General features: G+C 40.3%; 2 protein-coding genes across 4 annotated transcripts in view; one reads left to right on the top strand and one right to left on the bottom strand.

Annotated features, from left to right (window-relative positions):
* LOC123381124 (ankyrin repeat domain-containing protein 26-like) overlaps nt 1–22647 on the top strand; it is a 297965-nt gene that overhangs the window by 173737 nt on the left and 101581 nt on the right. The gene's annotated exons all lie outside the window — the stretch shown is intronic.
* LOC111559036 (ankyrin repeat domain-containing protein 26-like) lies at nt 6335–22592 on the bottom strand. 2 transcript variants are annotated; one of them, XM_045041253.1, is made up of 5 exons: nt 22116–22592; nt 17167–17281; nt 16833–17006; nt 10687–10793; nt 6335–6749 (listed from the first exon to the last, which is right to left on the bottom strand). In XM_045041253.1, exons 1-5 carry the CDS (start codon nt 22364–22366, stop codon nt 6638–6640), a joined length of 759 nt encoding a protein of 252 aa, XP_044897188.1. In that variant the 5' UTR covers nt 22367–22592; the 3' UTR covers nt 6335–6637. The 2 variants fall into 2 exon arrangements, with proteins under 2 accessions (XP_044897188.1, XP_044897187.1); XM_045041252.1 differs by having other exon boundaries at nt 6336–6752; nt 22116–22591.

Here is a 22647-nt window from a genome sequence, read left to right as displayed (position 1 = left end):
TAATGAAAGCTTAATCACATCAAAAAGATTATAATGACCTTATACGGCCCTAGTCTTTGTTGTACAAATACCTACTTCATACGGATGATGAAACTGAAACCAGTACCATGGTAACCATATTACTTGCTAGTAAAATACAATTTTAAGACACCACCAAAAATTAAGTCAGGGCTATAATTCCTATGCAGAACAGATTTCATCCAGCAGGCCAAAGATGGCTACCCTCAGAACATCCTCCTTGAATGACTGGCCCTTGGTTGTTCCCTGGGATCTTGGACTTAAGGAAGGTTCCCACCATTTCCTAGCTGGTTAAGAGTGGCTCACTGTGCCTAAGTGCTGGTACAATCAATGTGCTTAAGGCCGTACACTTGATTGCCTTCTGGAAACCTGGGATTTTGGCACATGCTAAGGAGAAGATGCCTATGTGATTAGCGTTTGATGAAAACCTTGGGCACTGAGTACCCATAAGCCTCGTACTGGCAGACAACATTTCACTTGCGCTGTCCTAATTTCATGCTGGAGGAATTAAGCACATTCTGCTAACTCCATCGAGAAAGGATTCCTGGAAGCCTGCGCTTGGTCTCCTCTGGACTTCACCCCATGCACCTTTTCTCTGTGCTGATTGGCCTTCCTAGCCTGTCCCCGTACCAAACCACAGGCATGAGTACAACGATATGCTGAGTCCTGTGAGCTCTTCTAGTGAATAATCAAATCTGGGTGCCGTTGGGGAGCCTCTAACACAACTGCGTTATATGAAATTTTTATTATTTGGGTTGATGTCTTACACGTGGTTACAGTCAGAAGGTTATGTCACAGAATACCTGTCCTGGAATCTCTTTTTCTTGGTATTTGCCTAGAAAATTCCTCCATTCCTATATATCCATTTGAAGAAAGGTTTCAAAGGAATAGATGAAATCATGATGCCAGAAAGTGTGAAACAAGCAACACTCCTATTTTACTCAGAAAAACAAAAGAGAGAGAATCCTGGTGGTTGCCAGTAGGTTCTACCATATACAAGTTCCTCTCAAATATGAAAAATCAGTTCATTTTCTCCAACTCACTAGGACTTAGTTCATTTTTCTGGCAGATAGGAATCAAAGAAGTAACAGGGATCGTTCTAGAAAAAGCAGAACTATCAGACCCAGTATAAAAACATACTACCGATTATATTCTTTTTGTTTCGTTTCCTTAATTTCTTAGAAAATTAAAAATATAGTTCACCTATTAAAGGCAGTTATTGCCAAAATAATCAAAAAGTCATAATTACTGTGTCCAAATTGTCAGGGGAATTATCCACTCCACCCTGAAAACAGCAGATTTGAGCATTGAAGATCAATAGGACCCATTTGGGGGAAGGCAAAGTGAGTTATCTTCTATATAATTGGTTCAAAACTTGGTATTCCAATTGGCCACATATTCTTGTTAAGTCACAGCTTAACCAATTTGTGAAAAAAATATTAAAGCAGTTCACTTTAAAACTGTACCCTACAAAAATTTCTACCTGACAATCCAGAAAATGCTTTCAATCTTGACAGGACATCACCACTGACACTATCACTATCACTATCACTATCATCACTATCACTATCACTATCACTATCACTATCACTATCACTATCACTGTGTGTACAGGTAGAAAGTCGTTTTGCCTAAGAAACTCATAAAGATGACACAAACTTGAGATTAGGTAGCCCAATGCCTTAGAAGGAAATATACATATATGTTCAACATGCATATGGTGGAAATGTACTCTAATAGTAGTAGATTCCAAGACAATTTTCCTTAGAGCTTTCTTTAGGGATGAAATTCAGAAAGGCAGACTAAAAGGAGAGATATCAGAAGAAGGCCAATCAAAAGAAAATAAAGAGAGACAGCACTAACAAAATACAGTCAGGTATTCAAACATAACAAAAAAGACACAAGCAAAAATAATCCCGTATTGACTTTTTTACTGACATCACTAGAATTCCCAAACTACGGAGAACTAGTAGATTCAGCGCATCACCTGACATTTTCTCCTTGTTATGATATTAGTTTTCTGCAATAACATATTGACACGAGGTCGTTTTCTCCAGTCTGCTGCTCTAGAAACTATTTCTGATCAAAACTTAAAGCGATTAAAAATACAGCTGTCTCGGGATTCCATTCCAGAGACAGGGCCTGACAGTGGCTTCCAGCTGTTGCTGCCAGATTTTTGTCCCAGTATTCATCCAGAAGAGTTCATCAAGGACTTGAGGAAAACCTCAAGTACTCCCACAAGCAGCAGGTAAGAACGACAACACTTTTCCTCACACTTGACTCCTAGGTTTTGACAATTATGGAAAAATGCTGGGCAAGTATACTCACCAGGCTAGACCATTTTCCCTTGACCCTGCCTGGGTAGGTGTTGCATTTACAAAAAGTTAGATAGGACCTTGGTTGATATGTTATTTGTCCACGTTTGGACACCGAAAGCACCAACCACGTCAATAAAAGGCCTTAACTCAAAAATTGTTCTTTTGAAAAGGTTACCACCAGAGAACTTTTAAAAGTTAAATCCAACTTTCTTTGTGGTAATTTGATAAAATACTCCTGCTTGAAGTTTTTGAAAATTTTCTCCACATCACTTCCTCTAATTCCTCGCCTACTTTTTCCCTAGCACTCCTCAGTCTTCTTTACTAACTGCCATTCTTCCATCCATCCTCTCTAAAATGGTATCCCCAGGGTTTGTTCACTGGCCTTCTCATTCTCCATGTTCTCCATCATGGACAAGCTCAATCTTTATCCAAGCTATGACTCTGCCTAATAATTCTCAGCAGATTATTTCAAATCTGCACCTCCAATCTTGAAGGTCTATCTCCAGCTGGAAACTCCTATGATTCAATTATCCAAATACTGAGAATATCCTACATGGATATTCCATCAAAGTCAACATCTACAGAAAACTACTGGTCTTCCTCATTCCTGCTGCTCTCCTCTGTTCATCTGATAAAGTCCTACTCATTCTTCATGTCCAATTCAAATGCTGGTGCACAACCTGGAAACCTCTGAATCTTCTGAGAGTTCTCTCTCACCCCCTAACTTTTTATATTCAGGAATCATAAACTCATATTAACTGTACTGTTTCTGTCTCTGCTTTATCTTTCCCCTGCTACTGCCCTAGTCAAACATGAGTTCTTAACTGATGATTTTCACAGGGGAAAAAAAAAGCCACCAAATATTATTGTTATTTCTTAAATGAATAAAAAATTTTCAGCAAAACAAATGAGAAAGACCCAAGGCCCAGAAAAAAAAAATTAATGGAATAAACTGAACCCCCTGACGTTTTCAATCTACACAGCTGAAAGTTTCACAATGGACTAATACCAGGCTAAGAAAACAAGAGCTTCCTTTGCCTCCCAGTCTCTTTATGTGGTTTCCTATAACCTATCCTCCATATGAGGGTTCAGAAAACTACGGCCACAGGCCAAACACAACCTGCCATCTGGTTCTGTAAATAATGTTTTATTGGGGCATAGTCCCAGGTCTTCACTTACATATTGCTACGGCTGCTTTCACACTACAAGGGCAGAGCTGAGAGACCACATCACCTAAAATATTCACTGGCTCTTTAGGGAAAAAGGCTTGGTGATCTGTATTTTATGCCATAACCAGAGTGTCCTAACTCAAATCTAATCTTCTTAGTCTTCGGCTTCAAATTCTCCAAACTCCCTGCATCAAATACTGCCGCCTCCCTCCCTAAGAGCCCTTCCATATTCTTCATTCTTGCTAGAGAATCACAATTTTATTTGGATATTACTGTCTCCATACACAAAGAAGGTGGCCGCACCCTGGCTTCAAAAAGAGAAAGGATTATTCTAAGCTAATCACAGTACCTGATTTACCAGGGACCAGTTTAGGAGTGAGTATGTGATGTAACCTAGTCTTTAAAATGCTAGAGGAAGGCTACTGCAAGCCTCTTCCTAGTGAAAAGAAACACCTAAAGAAAAGCAGTCCTTCCCACCCACTGGATGTTGCCATGTGAGAGTATGATACCTGGAGCTGTCGCTAATTAGCCACCCCGGAAAGGAGAAATAAAAACACCACCAACTCCAAAACTGAACAAGAGACGACTGGGATCCTGATGACATCACCGAACCATCAAAACATTTCTGGTTCCTACTGTTTTCGTCGCTGTTAGAAGTCACCTATTATTTGCCGCTAAAAGCATTCTACCAAAGAAACTTCCCGAGACCTATCGGGTAAGATCTACTCCTTTCGATAGCACTGACAAACTTCCATAAGCTTGTCTTACCTACGTAGTCACCTCATTCCCAACCATTCCCATAGCACACGTTTTCTACCAGCAAAACCCAACTGCTCATAAATCCTGCTAAGTTCACTCGGACACCTTCGCCTCTGCACTGCTGTACTGTACTCCGCCAAACACGTAATCGTGACAGTTTACAAACATTGTCAAACATACAAATGTTGGTCCTGCCAAACATTGTCATTCTGCCTCTCTACCTGGCAAACTGAACTACTCACCCTGCATGCTTACCGTAGATTCTACCCAGTCTTTGAAAACTCTGACTCCTCACCGTGAACTTACGGTAACTGGAACAAATGCCAATACAAAATAACAATGATAATTATAAACTCTACGAGACTCTGGCACCTAGTAAGCACTAAAGAGAGTAAATAATACAAATGACAGGGATAACAACAAACTCCTGGGGTGCAGAGACTGGTTTTTGAATGTTTGTATTCTACAACAGGATAACACTTAGTAGCTAAAAGGCACTTAAGAGTGACTTGTGAAGTGAACAAATGGACGTGAATAAAAATGATTCCTTTGAAAATTATTTTTAAAAACCACAGAAACTTTTCTGTTTCAAAAACCGCAGGGACAGCTCTATTCTCTTATGAGCACCTTCATGATCCAAACGCTGTCTGCTCGATCTTTGCCTTTGCTGTAACTTCCAAAACTAACCTACAGAAGGTCTTTGGTAACAGTCTACCAGGTTAAAGCTTTCTTCCTACTTTTCAGATTGTGCAGTGCACTAGGTGCCACAACTAGGGAGCAACAGTAGCATTTTGTGTGTGTGTGTGTGTGTGTGTGTGTGTGTGTGTGTGTGTGATTGTGAAACATCTTTGTGCTTTTATTATAATTCCTGGAGCCCAAGTTGCCCTATTTGAATACTTATGAAGATAAAATTTTGACTAATGGCAACAGAGTATCTTATTCTAACAAAATTACACTGTCGTGACAATTCTCCAAGAAACAGAAGAAAACATTGTTCTAATGAAGTCAACATATCTCATTCTGGATTTGTTGTTGTTGTTGTTTTTAAATGTTTATTTATTTTGAGAGAGACAGAGCATGCATGTACAGGGGAGGGGCAGAGAGAGAAGGAAAAGGGAAAATGCCACACAGGCTCTGAGCTGAGCTGTCAGCAAAGAGCCCGACAGAGAAGTCTGACACAGGACTCCGACTCACCAACTGTGAGATGATGACGACCTGAGCTGAAATCAAGAGTTGGACACTTAACTGATGCAGCCACCCAAGCGCCCCTCTCTTTCTGTTTTGATTTATGAGGAGTGAAGTTGATAATGGTGAGACCTTGGTACAATATGTGAAATAACCTATGCCTCTCAACAAGGCATTGCTTTTCTTCGGTACTACTGGCAGCTATCTGTAAAAAACAATCTCATTGGCATTGCTGCACACTAGCTAAGTTTTGCAGTTCTTATGATTTGCCATTTGTTTATGGTACCAGGAAAGTACTGTAGAATTCCCAGTTTTAGGGCTGGTTAATTTTTTTTTCAACGTTTATTTATTTTTTTGGGACAGAGAGAGACAGAGCATAAACAGGGGAGGGGCAGAGAGAGAGGGAGACACAGAATCGGAAACAGGCTCCAGGCTCTGAGCCATCAGCCCAGAGCCTGACCGCGGGGCTTGAACTCACGGACCACGAGATCGTGACCTGGCTGAAGTCGGCCGCTTAACCAACTGCGCCACCCACGCGGCCCTCGCTGGTTAATTTTTTAATGAGACAAATCACTAGGTAACAATATTTACTAAATATAATCCATTTGTAAACATTTTATAAAAGATCCATTTTTATAGCAAGTGTAATTTGTTGTAATATGTTTATGGAGGAAACATAAAACCTACTAACTTAAAAATCTTTTTTCCTCTGGGCACCTGGATGGCTCCGTTGGTGAAGCATCTGACCTTGGCTCAGGTCGTGATCTCGCAGCTCAGGAGTTTGAGCTGCACATTGGTCTCTCTGCTGTCAGTGGTGGAGCCTGCTTTGGATCCTCTGTCTACCTCCCTCTGCCCCCTCTCCTGCTCGCTCTCTCTCTCTCTCTCTCTCTCTCTCTCTCTCTCTCTTTCCCTCTCAAAATTAAATAAACAGTTAACAAAGCATTTTCGTATTTATTACACAAAGATGTCACATGGTATTTTAGGGGTCATGACTAAAATAATGAATTTGTTCTCAGATAATACTGCCTCATATTTTCAATTACCTACAGTTAACTTCTTAAATCATTCTGAACATTGGACTCTAAAGAAAGAAATTAAGAAAGAAAATGAATACACATGCAATTTACACATTGGTGTTCTTTTCTCCATTGTTCTTTCATTATCAAAACACCCTTACTCTGACTTTACCTATGTTAGGACCACCAAGAGCAATTCACTATGTAAAGTCTTACCTGGATTGCTACTTTGCAAAGAATTTTTAAGCATGATTTCTTCTTTATGGTGGCAAATTATTTCGTCACTGCTATGTATAAAAAAGGGTGATAAATAATATTACTATTTTAATGCTGATATGAAAAACATTTACCAAATACATCAAATTCTTAGAGTATTTTAAATAATATCAGAGCAAATATCAAAACTTGAATTACCCCATATACTTCAAATTTGTACATTCTAGAAGCCTTTCATTAAGTCTGTACTTAAAGAAGAAAAAAACAGGAAGATGAACCAGTCATGAATTGAGGGCATTCTAGCTTAGTCAATGAAAACTAGCTGGCCCGGGCACCTGGGTAGTTAAGCGCCCAACTTTAGCTCAGGTCATGATCTCCCGGGTTATGGCTTTGAGCCCCACGTCGGGCTCTGTGCTGATAGCGCAGAGCCTGGAGCCTGCTTCGGATTCTGTGTCTCCCTCTCTCTCTGCAACCACCCCCCACCCCAGCTCATACTCTGTCTCCCTCTATCAAAAGTAAATACACATCAAATAGTAATGAGAATAATTAGAATTCGCTTGCCAGAATGGAAAGGGTTTGGAACTCAGAAGTCCTAGCTCTATAACCTATAGCTATTTGTTCTTGGAGAAGCCACTTCTCTTTGGCTCAAAATCTCCCTCTATAAAACAAGGGAAATTACTGCCTTAGTTTACAAGGTTGATAAGAGGATTTAATGAGATATTATACCCAAAACATGGCCTCTCAGGCCATGGCCTCTTAGGTGATGCTCATTACTCTGGGAAGGGCAAGATGAGACCTTCCATGACCTCAGAAAAGATGCTCCACAGGATTTAAAGTGGTGGTCCAGGGGCACCTGGGTGGCTCAGTCCGTTGGGCATCCAACTCTTGATCTCATCTTGGGTATTGATCTCAGGCTCATGAGTTCGAGCCCCATGGTGGACTCCACGCTGGGCATGGAGCCTACTTAAAAAAAAAAGGCAGGGGTACAGATCTACTAACAAAGGAGAAAGGGAAGTCCGATCTCTTCCTGCAGCATCATTTGAACCTCTCTGACAGCTTAGAATGGTCCCAACTAACATCTTCTGGCCAAAAAAAAAAAAGACAAACAAGATCCGCAAAGGGTAACTCATAAGGAAAGTCTAGGCTAAGATATGGGTTCCACATAAGGTCTTTGAGCGTGGAGGGACAGGGGTGTATGGCGAAAGCCAGGAGGCCCAGCTGCCCCAACAGGGTGCTGGTGCTTTGGGATAGCTGCTGAGCATATGTGCATGTGCAATGAACAAAAGAAACTTTGTAACTTTGAAATCTAAGTGTGGATCACCATGAACACTGAAAAATCTGGATCAGCAAGGGAATCCTGGGAGCAAAGGTCAATCACGACCAGACTGCAGCACCAGTTTCAACAGCAATGCCACAGAAACAGAATCAAAGAAAACTGTAGAATGATCAGATGCCCTTTTGTCCCCTCCAAATGACTTGTGAAAGAGGACTGTCTCTTTGGTCTTAGGGTGCTCCTTAGGTTCTTGTAAAATTCAAGGGACAGAGTACAGGAGATAGCCCTCAAAGGAAAGTACAGGGTCTTCTACAAAACTGAACATTTCAGGACCCAGGTTACTAGTTAGAAAACGCAGAGATGTAACATTATTTGTGCCCCATGCAGAGGGGTTATACTTGAAATGAAATGCATAATCCTGGACGATAAAGGTCTCAAAAGTCCAGAGATAAAGAATCCTGCACACATTCCTACTTCCAACTAGTCTAGTCCTTTGCTTGATTTCTGGCTCATGTTGTGGACTACCCGACTGCCATTCCCAAACTGCCTGACCAAACTACGAAATCCCATCTGTTCCATACGAAGATAACAGTTACATTATTTTAACACTCAGTTTAGTAATAACTAGCATTTTAATACAAACACTTACAGATTAAAACCCTTAATATTAGCATATTCATCTGTAGCCCATCCATATACATCGTGAGGAAAAGGGTCAATACCTTGCTGAAGAAGAAGCCTGACTACATTTGTTGCGTCATAATTTACAGCAAGCATGAAGGCTGTTCTAAAATAACAGAGATAACTTCACTCTTAGGAATCTAGAGTTATTGAAACAGCTAATTTGATATGCTGTATCAGGTTAATATCTTGCCTATCTGTTCAGAATCGACCATTTACATGTTTCAGTGTTCATCTTTGTAAATGATCTCCAAGGCCAAAATGAAGGGACAAAAAGGAAGCTTCTTGTCCCACTTGGGTGATGTATTATAGAGTTGCTAATTTTAAGTCCTTTGATAAACAAGAAACTATGCTGAGGTCACTTATCCGAATAGGTAAAGATTTAAAAAAAGAATTCCCCATGTCTTCCTTAATCTGATACAGTGCACTTCAAAGCCATGTAGAGGTCAAGTAATTATAGAAACTATCTGCAGGCTTAAAATGATAATATTTTAATGCGAATGCTAACAAAATAGGCATAATTATAGTTAAGGATGCTGATAAGCCTATGGTAGGCGCTAAATTAAATGCTATGTATATAAAATATTATTTACGCACAACCACCCTTGAAGGATATATTATCATCATCCTTTTCATATCAGGAAACATAGTTAGTGATGATACGTAACTCTCCCAAGGTCACAACACCTAGCCAGTAGGAAAGCTATGAATCAACTTAGCCTTGTGTGAATCTAAAGCACATCTCTTCCTTCTTTATCACCCACCTATAACTTATCCTCATGAAAGGAAAAGTCTATTCAGTTAAAGTTATCTTTCATCTTTCTACTCCTGCCAATTAAAAATAAAATCAAAAGTACATATACTGGACATGAAAAAGGGTAACACCTGATGAGACCTGGTAATAGCAATAAATCATCACTTAGAGATCACCTAACGACATCAGTATTCCTCAAAAAAGAAAAAAAAAGCAATTTAAAGAAAAGTGTCATCCAGAAGACCAAACAACTCCTATTTATGTTTAATACGCATCTTTTTTTAAACATTTATTTGCTTTTGGGAGACAGAGCTCAAGCAAGGGAGAGGGAGAGAGAGAGAGAGGGATACACAGAATCCAAAGCAGCTCCAGGCTCCGAGCTGTCAGCTCAGAGCCCGACGTGGGGCTCGAACCCACGAACCATGACACCATGACCACAGCCAAAGTCATAGACTTAACCAACTGAGCCACCCAGGCACCCCAATATACTTCTTTGAAGGAAAAATGTATATGAAGTAGAAGTTCTTTTTGTTTTAAGTTTATTTACGATTATTTTGAGAAAGAGAGAGAGTGTACGCGAGAGTGTGGGCAACGGGCAGAGACAGACAGAGAGAGAGAGAGAGAGAGAGAGAGAGAGAGATTGAGAATCTGAAGCAGGCTCTACACTGTCAGCACAGAGCCTGACGTGGGGTTCAACCCACGAACCATGAGATGATCACATGAGCCAAAGTCGGATGCTTAACTAACTGAGCCACCTAGGTGCCTCTACGAAGTAGAAGTTAAAAAAAATACCATAAAAGGGTTAAGAAGGCCAATATTGTGTCATAAAGTAAATTAAGAGCTGAGAGTCCACCCTTTATAAAACTAATATGAAATCCCTTTAGTTAACACAAAATCGTGTGGCAGAAAAAACAAACACACAAACAAAAAAACCCACTGCAGGAGCAACTGGGGGACTCAGTTGGTTGAGCATCAGACTCTTGACCTCAGCTCGGGTCTTGATCTCAGAGTCATGAGTTCAGGCCCAGTGTTGGACTCCAGGCCGAGCATGGAACCTACTTAAAAATAAACCCTGCAAATGACATGAGTCAACATCATCAAGGAATATGAATTCTGCTATACCCTGTTCTTCATGTTGCCCAGTCAGATTAATTGCTTTCTGCCTAACTGGTGATGTGTTGACATTTTTCAGCATATAATTATAAATTAATCTTCTTCTTCTGAAGTTAATCTTCCTGACTTGAATAATTATTACCACTCTAGAACCATACTAAGGTTTAAAAGAAAACTACTGCACCTTTTTAATTTATCCTCTGCATGTATATTTGCCGCCTTTTCTCCTAAAACCTCCACTATTTGCTGTTTGTTTTCATTTACAGCAACTAGAAGTGGTGTGAAGTTATCCTGTAAAAGAGCAAAAACAATTCAGAATTTACAAAATTACACCTTTCCATACGGAATTTTAAAACATACAAAAGATCCTCTAAACTTAAACATATAATACAAAGAGTAAATAAAAAATGGCCTCTTCCTTCCCACCCCTGTGCTTTCACCTGCTGCTGCTCCTCTTTAAAATAGCCCTCCTCCACTGGGGCACCTGGGTGGCTCAGTTGGTTAAGTGACCAACTGCAGCTCAGGTCATGATCTCAGGGTTTGTGAGTTTGATCCCTGTATTGTGCTCTATGCTGACCGCGCACAGCCTGTAGCCTGTTCCAGATTCTGTGTCTCCCCCCCTCCCTGCCCTCGTTCTCTCTCTCTCTCTCAAAAAGAAATACACATTAAAAATTGTTGTTAATAAAATAGCCCTCCTCCACCTTCTTCAACAGATTATATGCAGTCATTCTCCCAAACTCAATTCAAACACTGACTGGTTCCAAGATCGTTGCTTCTATCACAGTACTCATGACGGTATACTGTAGTTATTGTTCCCTGTCTAAACCAAGAGCTTCTTGAGAGCAGGGGCTATTTCTTATCTCTATATCTCCAAACTCCAAAACACAGCAGTAAATGCTTTAAGTACTTTTACTGAATTAATAACCTAAATGATGATCTCTGGAGCAGTTTCTTAAATTATCTTCCAAAGAATACGTACTTTGCCAGAAGGTAAGTACTATGTCCCAATGGAAAGATTTCATGATCACCTATGTTTGAGAAATATTATAAAACTGCATTATATGTCTGGCATTACAGAAATCCATTTAAATCTGCTCGATCCCCATTTGACCATCCTTTTTGTGGCAAACATTCACATTTGAGGAATCAGAGTTTCAGGGATATAGTTTGGAGAGCTTTCCGATAAAGGTGAAGCTTTTCCCCAAGTTATACAAACTTGCTTGTCTTCTGTCAGTGGTATCAGGATCCACTGACATCCGAGATGTCAACATAAGGCATTCCTGCTCCAAATGGGTCACTAAGGAGATGGGCTCAGAACTCCAAGAGATAAGCTTCAAATGAACTTTGATTCCTTAATATTAAATAGCCCATGGGCTTTCTCCTATTATAAAATGCTAAAGTTTTATCTTAACTGTTAGGAAGCTCAATATGAAATTTTATTCTCAATTATAATAATCCTGGGACCCTAATGCATATCTACTACTAAAACAATCTGTTTGTATTCTAGGTGTATTCCAGTGTCCACTGGAATAGCTACTTACTTTATATTTTAGGCAAAATATAAATCGGAAATAAAAATATAATGGCTTATCAATAAAAATTCAAACACTGGTTTCTACAGATCGTGTTTAGCATAATGAAAGTGACTACATTATTTGCATTTTGGGGGGAACAATGCTGAGGAGAAAGAGAATATTGTCTGCAATAGGCATAACCTATTCAACTGTAACCATGATTAATCTAATACGGTTTGCAAATATTCCAATAGGAATACGATTATTCAAATTTTGTTTCTTTTAATGTTTATTTATTTTTGACAGAGAGAGAGAGAGAGAGAGAGAGAGAGAGAGAGAGAGCATGAGCGGGCAAGGGGCAGAGAGAGAGGGAGACACAGAATCCAAAGCAGGCTACAGGCTCGGAGCTGTCAGCACAGAGCCCCACACGGGGCTCGAACTCACAGACCGCGAGATCATGACCTGAGCCGAAGTCGGACGCTCAACTGACTGAGCCACCCAGGCGCCCCAGGAATACGATGATTTATAGTACACAGAAGGAAAAAGTGTCTTGTTTTCAAACTAACTTATGGGGCACCTGGGTGGCTCAGTCAGTTAAAAGGCCGACTTCGGTTCAGGTCATGATGTCATGGTTTGTGAGTTCAGGCCCTGCACTGGGCTCTATGCTGACAGCTCAGCCTGGAGCCTGCTTGGGATTCTGTGTCTCCCTTTCTCTCTGCCCCTCCCCCACTCATGCAGGTGCTGTCTCTCCTTCAAAATCAATAAACATTAAAAAATACATACAATACAAAAACAACTTAGAAAGTCTAACTTGGAAAATTCAATCCTATTCCGAAGACATTAACATAAAATACAAAATATAATTATAAATCAATATGGATTGCCTTCAAAACCTTGAAAACTTTATCAAAATAGACCATAAAACAGAGGCGCCTGGGTAGCTCAGTCAGTTAAGCATCTGACTCTTGACTTTGGCTCAAGTCATGGTCTTATGATTCATGAGTTCAAACCCAGTGCCTCCTAGGGATTCTCTCTCTTTCTCAAAATTAACTTAAAAAAAATTACCAAGGTTTCTTTGTGTCCCAAAAGAGATCTGATTAGCACAGTCTAAGAATATATATGTATATATATATATATATATATATATATATATATATATATATTTACGTATATATATTTATATGTGTGTGTGTATATGTATATATATACATATATGTATATATATATATATAGAGAGAGAGAGAGAGATCATAAAACAGTAATTGCAAACGCAATGCTTATGGAGGCAAAGTAGGTGACTCGAGTAAGTGAAGAACCTAAGTGGGACAGTAGCAAACTGGAGACACACACGCCTCATATAAAAAGGGCAGCCGCTGGAATGCATACCAAACAGTAGTATGGGCTCAAAGTACCCGGTATGATTCTGTAAGAAGAGTCTGAAATCCAGATTTCTGCATGAGTGTCATAATTTTAAACGTTGACTCAATTTATGGAGGAAACTAAACACATCCAGGGGCCAAATTTAGTCAATAGCCCACGGGTATTTTGGTTGTGCATAAAGCAAATATTTGTATGTAAATCTTTCCTGAAGTATCAGTATCACGTTTTACCAAACACTTAGGCCCCAACATGTAATAAAAATTGCTATTAAGACTCATAAGAGGGGAGCCTGGGTGGCTTAGTCAGTTGAGCATCTGACGCTTGACTTCAGCTCAGGTCATGATCCCAGGGGTGTGGGCCTGAGTCCTGCATCAGGCTTGGCACTGAGCTTGGAGCCTGCTTGAGGTTGTCCCTCTCTCCCTCTGCCCTTCTCCCCCACTCACACTCTCTCTGTCTAAAAGAATCACAACAAAAAGACTCGTAACACCACTTTAAGATTTTTTCCAACGCTTATTAAAACTGCAATCTATCTGTGTTTAATTCTCCCAGACTGTTAATCAAATAGACAAATTAGTTCACAACTATGCTGAAACTAAATTATTAAAACAATTCCCAACTGTATTGTCACTAACTACATTTCCATGTTTAAAACTACCATTTGGATTATGCCAGGGCTATATGAACTTAACAGACATCATAAGACAGTCTGTCACATAGCTTCAACTAATAAAAAAGATTCAAGACTTTCTCCTCTTGCAATCAGGAAAACACTGCTTGTAATAACCAAATGGCTATGAATATGAGAGAGAGAGAGAGAGAGCGAGCAAGCGTGAGCGAGTAGGGGAGGGGCAGGGAGAGAGACTCTCATGTGTCTCTGCACCATCAGTGCAGAGCCCAATGTGGGGCTCGAACTCACAAACCATGAGATCACAACCTGAGTGGAAGTCGGACGCTTAATCAACCGAACAACCCAGGTACCCCTCCCTTCAGTAGTTAGCTTTTTTTTTTTTTTAAATGTCCACTTATTTGTGAAAGAGAGAGAAAGAGCACGAGCAGGGGAGGGGCAAAAAGAGAGGGAGACTACAGAATATGAAGCAGGCTCCAGTCTCTGTCTAACCTGTCAGCACAGAGTCCAACACGGGGCTAGAACTTGTGAACCGTGAGATGATGACCTGAGCCTGAAGTCAGATGCTTAACCGACTGAGCCACCCACACACCCCAGTAGTTCTGAACCAAGAGTTGTAGCACAGTCTCGAAAACAATATTTCTAAATATCCATGTCTATGTATATATGTTACTAGATTTACTCAAACTCTTCAGGGGAGAGTTTAGGCTTGTAAAAAAAAAATTGAAACTTCCTCAGAGCACTGTGATTCCCCACCACAATTCTAGCTGAGAGCTGGTGCAGCAGACAATCACATCAGTCTCATGTATGTGGCCAACTCCCTCTATCATTTGAAGATTTAGCCAAAAGAATGACTTATCAAAACTGCATTTAATTTCCCTGAGCAGAGGTAGAACAGGGACTAAATGTAAAGTCAAAATGCAACTTGATTTCATTACTTTTAAACTTCTTACTTCCCATCAAGATATTCTAGATTTCAGAACAGAGTTTAGACTCTTATCTAAGTGGCTGTTTCTGCCAGAATAGGATTATATGACAGTTAATTATTTGTTCTTTCCTCTCCTTGCCCACTTCATCAACCACCTGTTCACTGCCAATCTGATTTCCTCTGAGTCCTCCTACACTTGGTCTCTAGGCAGGTTTACAACTCACCCTTTCCGTAAGTAACAATTATTCCTCTCGAAAATTGAAGACTCCTTGACTAAACATATAAACTGAAGGGGGGAAAAATAAAACAAACAGCCTCTTCTTGTTATTTTCTCTCACTTGCCAAATTTCCAAATTGGCCCACTTAGTTCTGACTGCTCCCTCCTTTCCCCTTTTTCCTCTTAAGCCTTGGCCAATAAAAGATACATCCCATTTTTATAAATCACTTTTCTGTCAAATGTGAACTTGTCAACAGCAGCAATATTTTTTATTGTAAAACGCATTTGTTTTCTTTGACTTTTAAGACAAAGCCTAGGGCAAATTTTGCTTTCCTGTGTTGTTTTTCACTAATAAAAAAAAATTGGATGGGAAAAAATATTTGAAAACAAAATAAGTTTTACGTTTAACAAATATATTGTTTTCATAAGTATTTGCCATAAATACATAAAACAAAGCAGTATTCTCTAATGTTTCTATAGAAGTATCCTTATTTAAAATGAAATCTTAGGGGTGCCTAGGTGGCTCAGTTGGTAGAGCATCCAACTTCGACTCAGGTCTTGATCTCATGGCTCATGAGTTCATGCCCTGCATTGGGCTCTGTGCTGACAGCTGGGAGCCTGGAGCCTGCTTCAGATTCTGTGTCTCCCACTCTCTCTCTCTGCCCCTCTCCCACTCTTGTTCTGTCTCTGTCTCTCTCTCTCAAAAATAAATAAAAAATAATAAGAAGGAAGAAAGTAAGAAAGAACAAAAGAAAGAAAGAGAGAAAGAAAGAAAGAAAGAAAGAAAGAAAGAAAGAAAGAAAGAAAGAAAGAAGAAATCTGAGATAAATAAGTTATTTCCAAATATTTTCATTCAGGGAATACTTGAACTTCCAAATACGTAAAATTGACCCTACCCGTGTCAACCAAGGGTGTTCCTTCAGGGGCTTCAGCAGTGAGAGGTAATGCATGTCAAGGAAAAGGCAGGCGGGCCAGCAAGTGTGGCCATCATCTACTCCCCATGTACAGCTACAACCCTGCTGAGGAGCTACACAAGGTTGAGCGGGAGCTACTCTCTGAAGTGGGACACCCCAACATGGTACATGGTTGGCCGAGTGGCTACCAACACAAGTAGATGCCTTTACTGGATGTCAAGACATGACCTGACCCCAATGCCCTCATCTTCAGAGCAGCGGGGCCTGCAGTGCCCAGCACCTACAACCTGCTGCTTTCTCCTCCCGCTTGCACACATCCAAGCTCTCCCTGCTGGGTCTGGGTCTCCATTCCTCCTCCCACCTATCCCCAGCAGCACCCCTTGCCTAAGCTCCTGCATAGCACCCAGCCTCCATCATCACCTCACTCCCCTCACTAGACCTTTAGTCCTTTATGGGCTCTGAGACTACCATCCACTTATAGGCACTAATGGAAACATTTTCTTTCTGGGGTGGAAGGGTGGCTGGGAGATACAACTTTGCCCTTTCTGTGGGCACTACCTTTTTCTAGCCCTCCCTGACTTGGCATTGGAGTTATTTCCACGATGACAGGGCCTGATGGATAGAATTCAGGAGTGAGTGTGTGTGTGTGTGTGTGTGTGTGTGTGTGTGTGTGTGTGAAATAAAACATTTTGAGGCTAAAATATTCATGTATATATATAAAATTTCAAATAATGTATAAATTAGTTCTTTACCTTATTTCTTGCTTCAGTATTCGCATTGTATAGCAGCAGCTTCTCTATTATGGATATATTATCACCAAAGGCCGCATAGTGGAGAGCAGTGTTGCCACTCACATCCCTAATATTTGGATCAGCACCGTTTTCCAATAGTATGTTTACACATTCCTCTTCCTGGCACTGTACGGCCTGTCAGTGATATGCCAAGAAACAGAGTGTAAATTCTGAGAATTTAAAGTAAGCATGCCACAGGTTTCACCGATTCGTTTTGTTTCAAGGCAATAACTTCATTTCATTCCAACGGATGACATCAAATCCATCTCAGGCAGACATAGCTGCTACTACACACCTTCATGAGAGCTGTCCTTTTTTCATGATCACAGAGGTTAAGGTGGCATTTCCTCTCTACGAGGAGGGTCACCACTTCTGGATGGCCATTGGCACAGGCCAAATGGAGAGCAGTCCTAAAAAAGTGAGAGGACTTTTTAGGAAATGATAGTGCACTCTCTCAAAACATGCAGTTAATTCAGGAAATTGTAAACATTAAGTAGCATATTATTCCTATGCCTCCAAAACAAAGATTCAGTTTTCCTCTGGAGAAAGTACAATATTTAGTAATGATTACTCATCACACTAATAAAAGAGCAGCGTGTTTGAAGAGAAAGAGCATGACCTCGGGATTCAGCTCCACTAGGGTTTCAATCCTAGTTTAACTCTGTCACTCACTAGTTATTGCTTAGACTTATCCTCAATGTCCTCAACAAAAGGGGATAAAAATAGTAGTTGTCTCGGGTCACCTGGCTAGCTCAGTCTGAAGAGCATGTAACTCTTGATCTCACGGTCGTGAGTTTGAAGCCCCACAGTAGGTGTAGAGATTACAAAAAAAAATGATCATAACAAAATGAAATGAAATGAAATGAAATGAAATGAAATGAAATAAAATGAAATAAAATAAAATAAAATAAAATAAAATAAAATACGTAGTAGTTATCTCACAAGACCTCGTTGTGATGCTTAAGTGAGGATCTATGCAAGAATTTAGAACACTTCCTAGCACAAATAACATCTCAAGAGTTGTTGGGTAGTATAATTTTTACCATTACTACCGCTTTACATAGACAACACTTCAGTTAGGTACCTTGATACAATGACACCTACTTTGCAGACATGTTTTAAGGATTAGCAAGAATACTGCATTCCAATGATTCTAAGATGCTCATTTTGTCACATTTTAATATCTCTGACATTGGAATGCAATTTATAACTCAAGATGTCTTACAACTGTAACTGGCAGGACTTTGAAAAAAATTTATTGGTACATAAAATAGTGGGACACCATAGAATCTTGGTGCTTTCCATTATGTGAAATGATGGTATATACAATAGGTCTATTGCAGTTCTAGTCATATGATTGGCATTTAAATAAATTTTAGTTCTGAAAAGCATTATAGGAAAAGAGGACTAAATTAACCAAAGGAAAACATTTTTAAGGACTTCTTACTTTGCCTCTCAAGAAAGTTTAAGCCAAAGGAAACTCAGGATTCCAATGATCAGGACCAGCTCATTTTATTAAATATTGAGGTCTACAGATTGTACGAAAATCAAGTATTTCCAATGATCAATATTAGTACTTACTCCTCTCATAAATTTCAAAAGGGCAGGTAAAGGTTATCTTTTACAATTTCCTATCTCCAGAAACTTTGAAAGGAAGGAGGAAAACTTCCATTGAGATTAAGTCCTAATACTTCAATGTAAAATTTCTCATCTTAGGGGTGCCTTGCCGGTTCAGTCAGTAGAGCATAGGACCTTGATCTCAGGGTTGTAAATTTGCCCCACGATGGGTATAGAGATTACTTAAATATAAAATCTGGTGCAGAGCCTGCCTTAGATGCTCTGTCCCTCCTCTCCCTGTCCCCCTCCCCCTGCTCATGCTTTCACCCTCAACAATAAACAACACTTAAAACATAAAGTAAACAAGATAACAGCTGGGGCACCTGGGTGGCTCAGTCTGTTAAGCGTGCAGCTCTTGATTGGGGCTCAAGTCACGATCTCATGTTCACTGGCTCAAGCCCCGTGCTGGGACTCTTTGAAAAGTGTATTGGAAAAGTTCCTGCTTTCAGCACGGGGTCTGCTTGGCATTCTCTCTCTGTCCCTCCACCCCTCCCCCCCACTCCCCACTCCCACCCCACCCCTCTCAAAAATTACATAAACAAACTTCAAAAAATAAAATCTTTAGAAAATAAATCAATAAAATTTCTCATCCTGCTCATACAGTGCAAAATGAAGTCTTTGAGAACTAAAGGATCTTGGGTAGAGTATGTCCGCTATAGCATATATGTGCAGGTTCTAGTTGATAAATAAATGGATGGAAAGAGTGGATAAATACAGTTGGAGAGTTCAATAGTTTTAAAGAAAAGAAAAGGTATATAAAGGAAAGCATACTTCTGAAACAGTAAATAATCACTTATATTTGCTAGGTCTTATTTTTTCTCATAAGCACACAACTAAGATATTCTATTTTCATGACTAATATAAATCATTTACCTATTACATGTAATAAAGCTACCTATAACAGAAAACATATGTATATGCTTAATATATGCATAATAAAATCTACAAGTGCAAATAAAAAATACTCCCTTTACTTCTGAAGAGGCCAAAAGTTGTCCAGATATGCCAATCCTCAAAAAGCATTTTAATTAACTCATTTTTCTTATTTTACATCCGAAAATATTTTTTAACACAAAGTGAGAAATTATTTTTATGTATATAAGATTCATATTCTTGCTCTTCTCCAGGATTACTTCAACGATAATAAACCCTTTCTGTTGATAATAAACTTTTAATAGGACCTTTATATACCTTTTCCTGTAGAAAGCACAGATTTTCTTTGAAGGAAAAGAAAAATGCATGTAAATACAAAGGTTCAGAAATCACAAATGTCATCACATTTTGTGCAATTTGGGGCTTAACATAAAACCATAGTCTGCTTGTGTGTACCTATGATCACACTGATTTTTGTTCTCACTTAATGATCAGCTAAAGCACAGCTCTGCGTCTCTGTGTATATCTATTATCCATGCCACCTTCCATGATCACATATCCATCTTATGGATGTAATGCCATTTACTTATAAAAGCCATTATACGAGTTCTTCTTAATACATTGCTATTTTAAATAGTGCTGAGAAAAGCAAAATGTATGTCATTTATCACTAGTGATTTCCTAAAGATATTTTAGTAGAAATAAAATTGATGGGTAAAAGGAATACATATTTTTTAAATGTGGTACCTACACCAAATTGTCTATTGGAAAGTCGAAAACAACTTAAACTTTAAGCGGCAGTATAAGCACCATCACTCTATTTTCACAAAGGTTGTAGATGGAAAACGGTATTTCAGGCCCTTTTTAACTTAAATTTATTTTTTCCCAGGGATGCTATATTTCCCCATGTCCACTGGTCCCTTGTAGATATGCAAAGAAGTACTTTGCATGATTCCAAATTACAGATTGTTGTTCGTTTTGATTTCAAAGACTTCTCTGTAAAACGAAGATATATCCTGTTGTCTGATACAAATATGTTGTAAATATTTGCAAGTGCATTGTCTTTTATTTTAATAATATTATTTTCTGATAGAGGCTTTTAGGTTTTTATGTTGCTAAACCAATCTCGAGAAATCTTGATTTAATTTTTTTTTTAATATTTATTTGTTTTTGGGAGACAGAGACACAGCGTGCAAGCAAGGGAGGGGAAGAGAGAGAGGGAGACACAGAATCTGAGCTGTCAGCACAGAGCCTGAAGCGGGGCTCCAACCCACAAACCACCGGATCATGACCTGGGCCAAAGTCAGACCGCTCAACCGACTGAGCCACCCAGGGGCCCCAATTTTTTTTGAGAGGGAGAAATAGAGAGAGAGAGAGAGAGAGAGAGAGAGAGGGAGCAGGAGAGAGGGAGAGGGAGGGAGGGAGAGAGAGAGAGAGAGAGAGAGAGAGAGAGAGAGAGAGAGGTAAAACAGGATCCCAAGCATGTTCCACATTGACAGCAGGGAGCCGGGGGAAGGGCTTGAACCCACGAACCCCTGAGATTATGACCTGAGCCGAAATCAAGAGTCAGAGGCTTATCTGACTGAGCCGAAATCAAGAGTCAGAGGCTTATCTGACTGAACCACCCAGGCACCCCCCCAAAAGTCTTGTTTTCAAGTCATTTTTAGGATGCTAAAGAGGCATTTGTGGGGGTTTTTTTCTGTTACTTTTCTTATTTTGCATATTACAATTTTTAAATTTATATCCCATCTGGAACTTATTTTAGGGAGATAACATTCTAATAAGTTTTCTCCAAATTGGCTGTTTCTCCACTACTTATGAATAATTCACCTTTTCCTACTAATATGAAAGGTCACCGGTGTCAAATTTTAAAGTCTTATGTATATTTGAGCGTTGGTCATGTTCTACTCTGCACCACTCCTTTATCTGTCTTTTCAGCTGTTTGTAAATGAATAATTTGTGGAAATTTCAGGTACATTTGGATATCTGGAAGGGCAAATCTACCTCCTATATAAAAACATAAGTTCTTAGGTTAATTCCAGTTCGTTAACATACAGTGTTCTATCAGTTTCAGATGTACAAGACAGTGAGTCCAAAAATTTCCTTAATGACATCACAAGAAGAGCACGTGTAGCTCAAAATTCTAAAAACCAGGAGGCTTTCATTTGCTTTACCTAAAACTGACAAATACAGGAAGGGTACACATTTTGAGAAAAAGAAGTCCTCCTATTCAGAGCCATCTTCCACTTCAAAATGTCCTTCCCAGGTCCCTCAGTAAATAGCACACATACCTAAGTGTACACAGACATAAACTGGATACTGGATTTTGTCCCAACAATTTCTAGCCCAGAAGTTGATTACAGGAATTATTTCTCCCATTATGCACTTTTCTATGTATGACATTAGGGTATGAAAATGAGTCCATTAAAAACAACATGTTGTCCACACTTAATTTCGTGTGTATTACTATTGAAATTTGGGTAAATCACGTCAAACTTGAGAGTCAAGTGGTCTATTCAGGAAGTAACGAGTACGTGCCAGGGCAGCTGAAGATTTTGTTTTTGCCGCTCACGCTGTCGGCCTCGGTGCTAGACCACGTAGGGTTCCCACGACCGAGGGGCAGCAGGACCTCAGGAGGGAAGAGAACCCAGCTCCCCGAGGGAGGGCTCCGATGCACAGGTAGAGCTAGGCCAGGTGTGCTCTTCTCCCAGGTCCGTCCCGCCTCCTCCCTGCCAGCCTCCAAGCCCCTATTACCTGTTCATCTTGTCTCTATCATCCACGCCATTTTCCCCCAAGAGCAGAATCTGCTGCACTTGCGCTACGTTGCCCACGCAGGCAGCCTTGTGGATCTTTCTGAGATCTCTGTCTCGGACGTGGTAACCCAACAGCAAGTTGTCAGTTCTATTATTCTCCTGCCTAACGCCCCTGCCCTGCCTCTGCAAGCCAGAAGCGGAGCCCAAGGGCGACAGGCCTTTCTCCCTCCCGAACCCCCAAACCCTCTTCATTGCGAGGCCTGCGGGCTCCACAGAGACTTCACCCCGCCCTCCCTTTCCACTACCTCCCGAGCCCAACACTAGCGCCGCCGGAGATAGGCCAAACCCGCCTGGCCACAACACCCCAGCAGTGAGGATCCGCGTTTGGGTAGCTGCCACTTCTGGGTAACCCGCCACAAGCAATACCGCCAAACACAAGCGCGCTTGCGCACTTCAGAAGAGGCAATCACTGCGCATGCGCACAGAGGCCTAACTGTCAACGGTATCCACAGCTCTGACGCCGCCCCCCCCCC

Source organism: Felis catus, chromosome D3 (genome assembly GCF_018350175.1).
Source record: "Felis catus isolate Fca126 chromosome D3, F.catus_Fca126_mat1.0, whole genome shotgun sequence".
NCBI lineage: Eukaryota > Metazoa > Chordata > Mammalia > Carnivora > Felidae > Felis > Felis catus.
This window is presented reverse-complemented; position numbering and strand designations above follow the sequence as displayed.

Coding starts and splice junctions, on each gene's coding strand:
- LOC111559036 (XM_045041252.1), bottom strand. CDS start 22,366: ATGAAGAGGGTTTGGGGGTTCGGGAGGGAGAAAGGCCTGTCGCCCTTG. Junction 17,282..22,115: donor GATAGAGACAAGATGAACAG/GTAATAGGGGCT, acceptor TCACTTTTTTAG/GACTGCTCTCCATTTGGCCT. Junction 10,794..16,832: donor ATACTGAAGCAAGAAATAAG/GTAAAGAACTAA, acceptor GCTCTTTTACAG/GATAACTTCACACCACTTCT.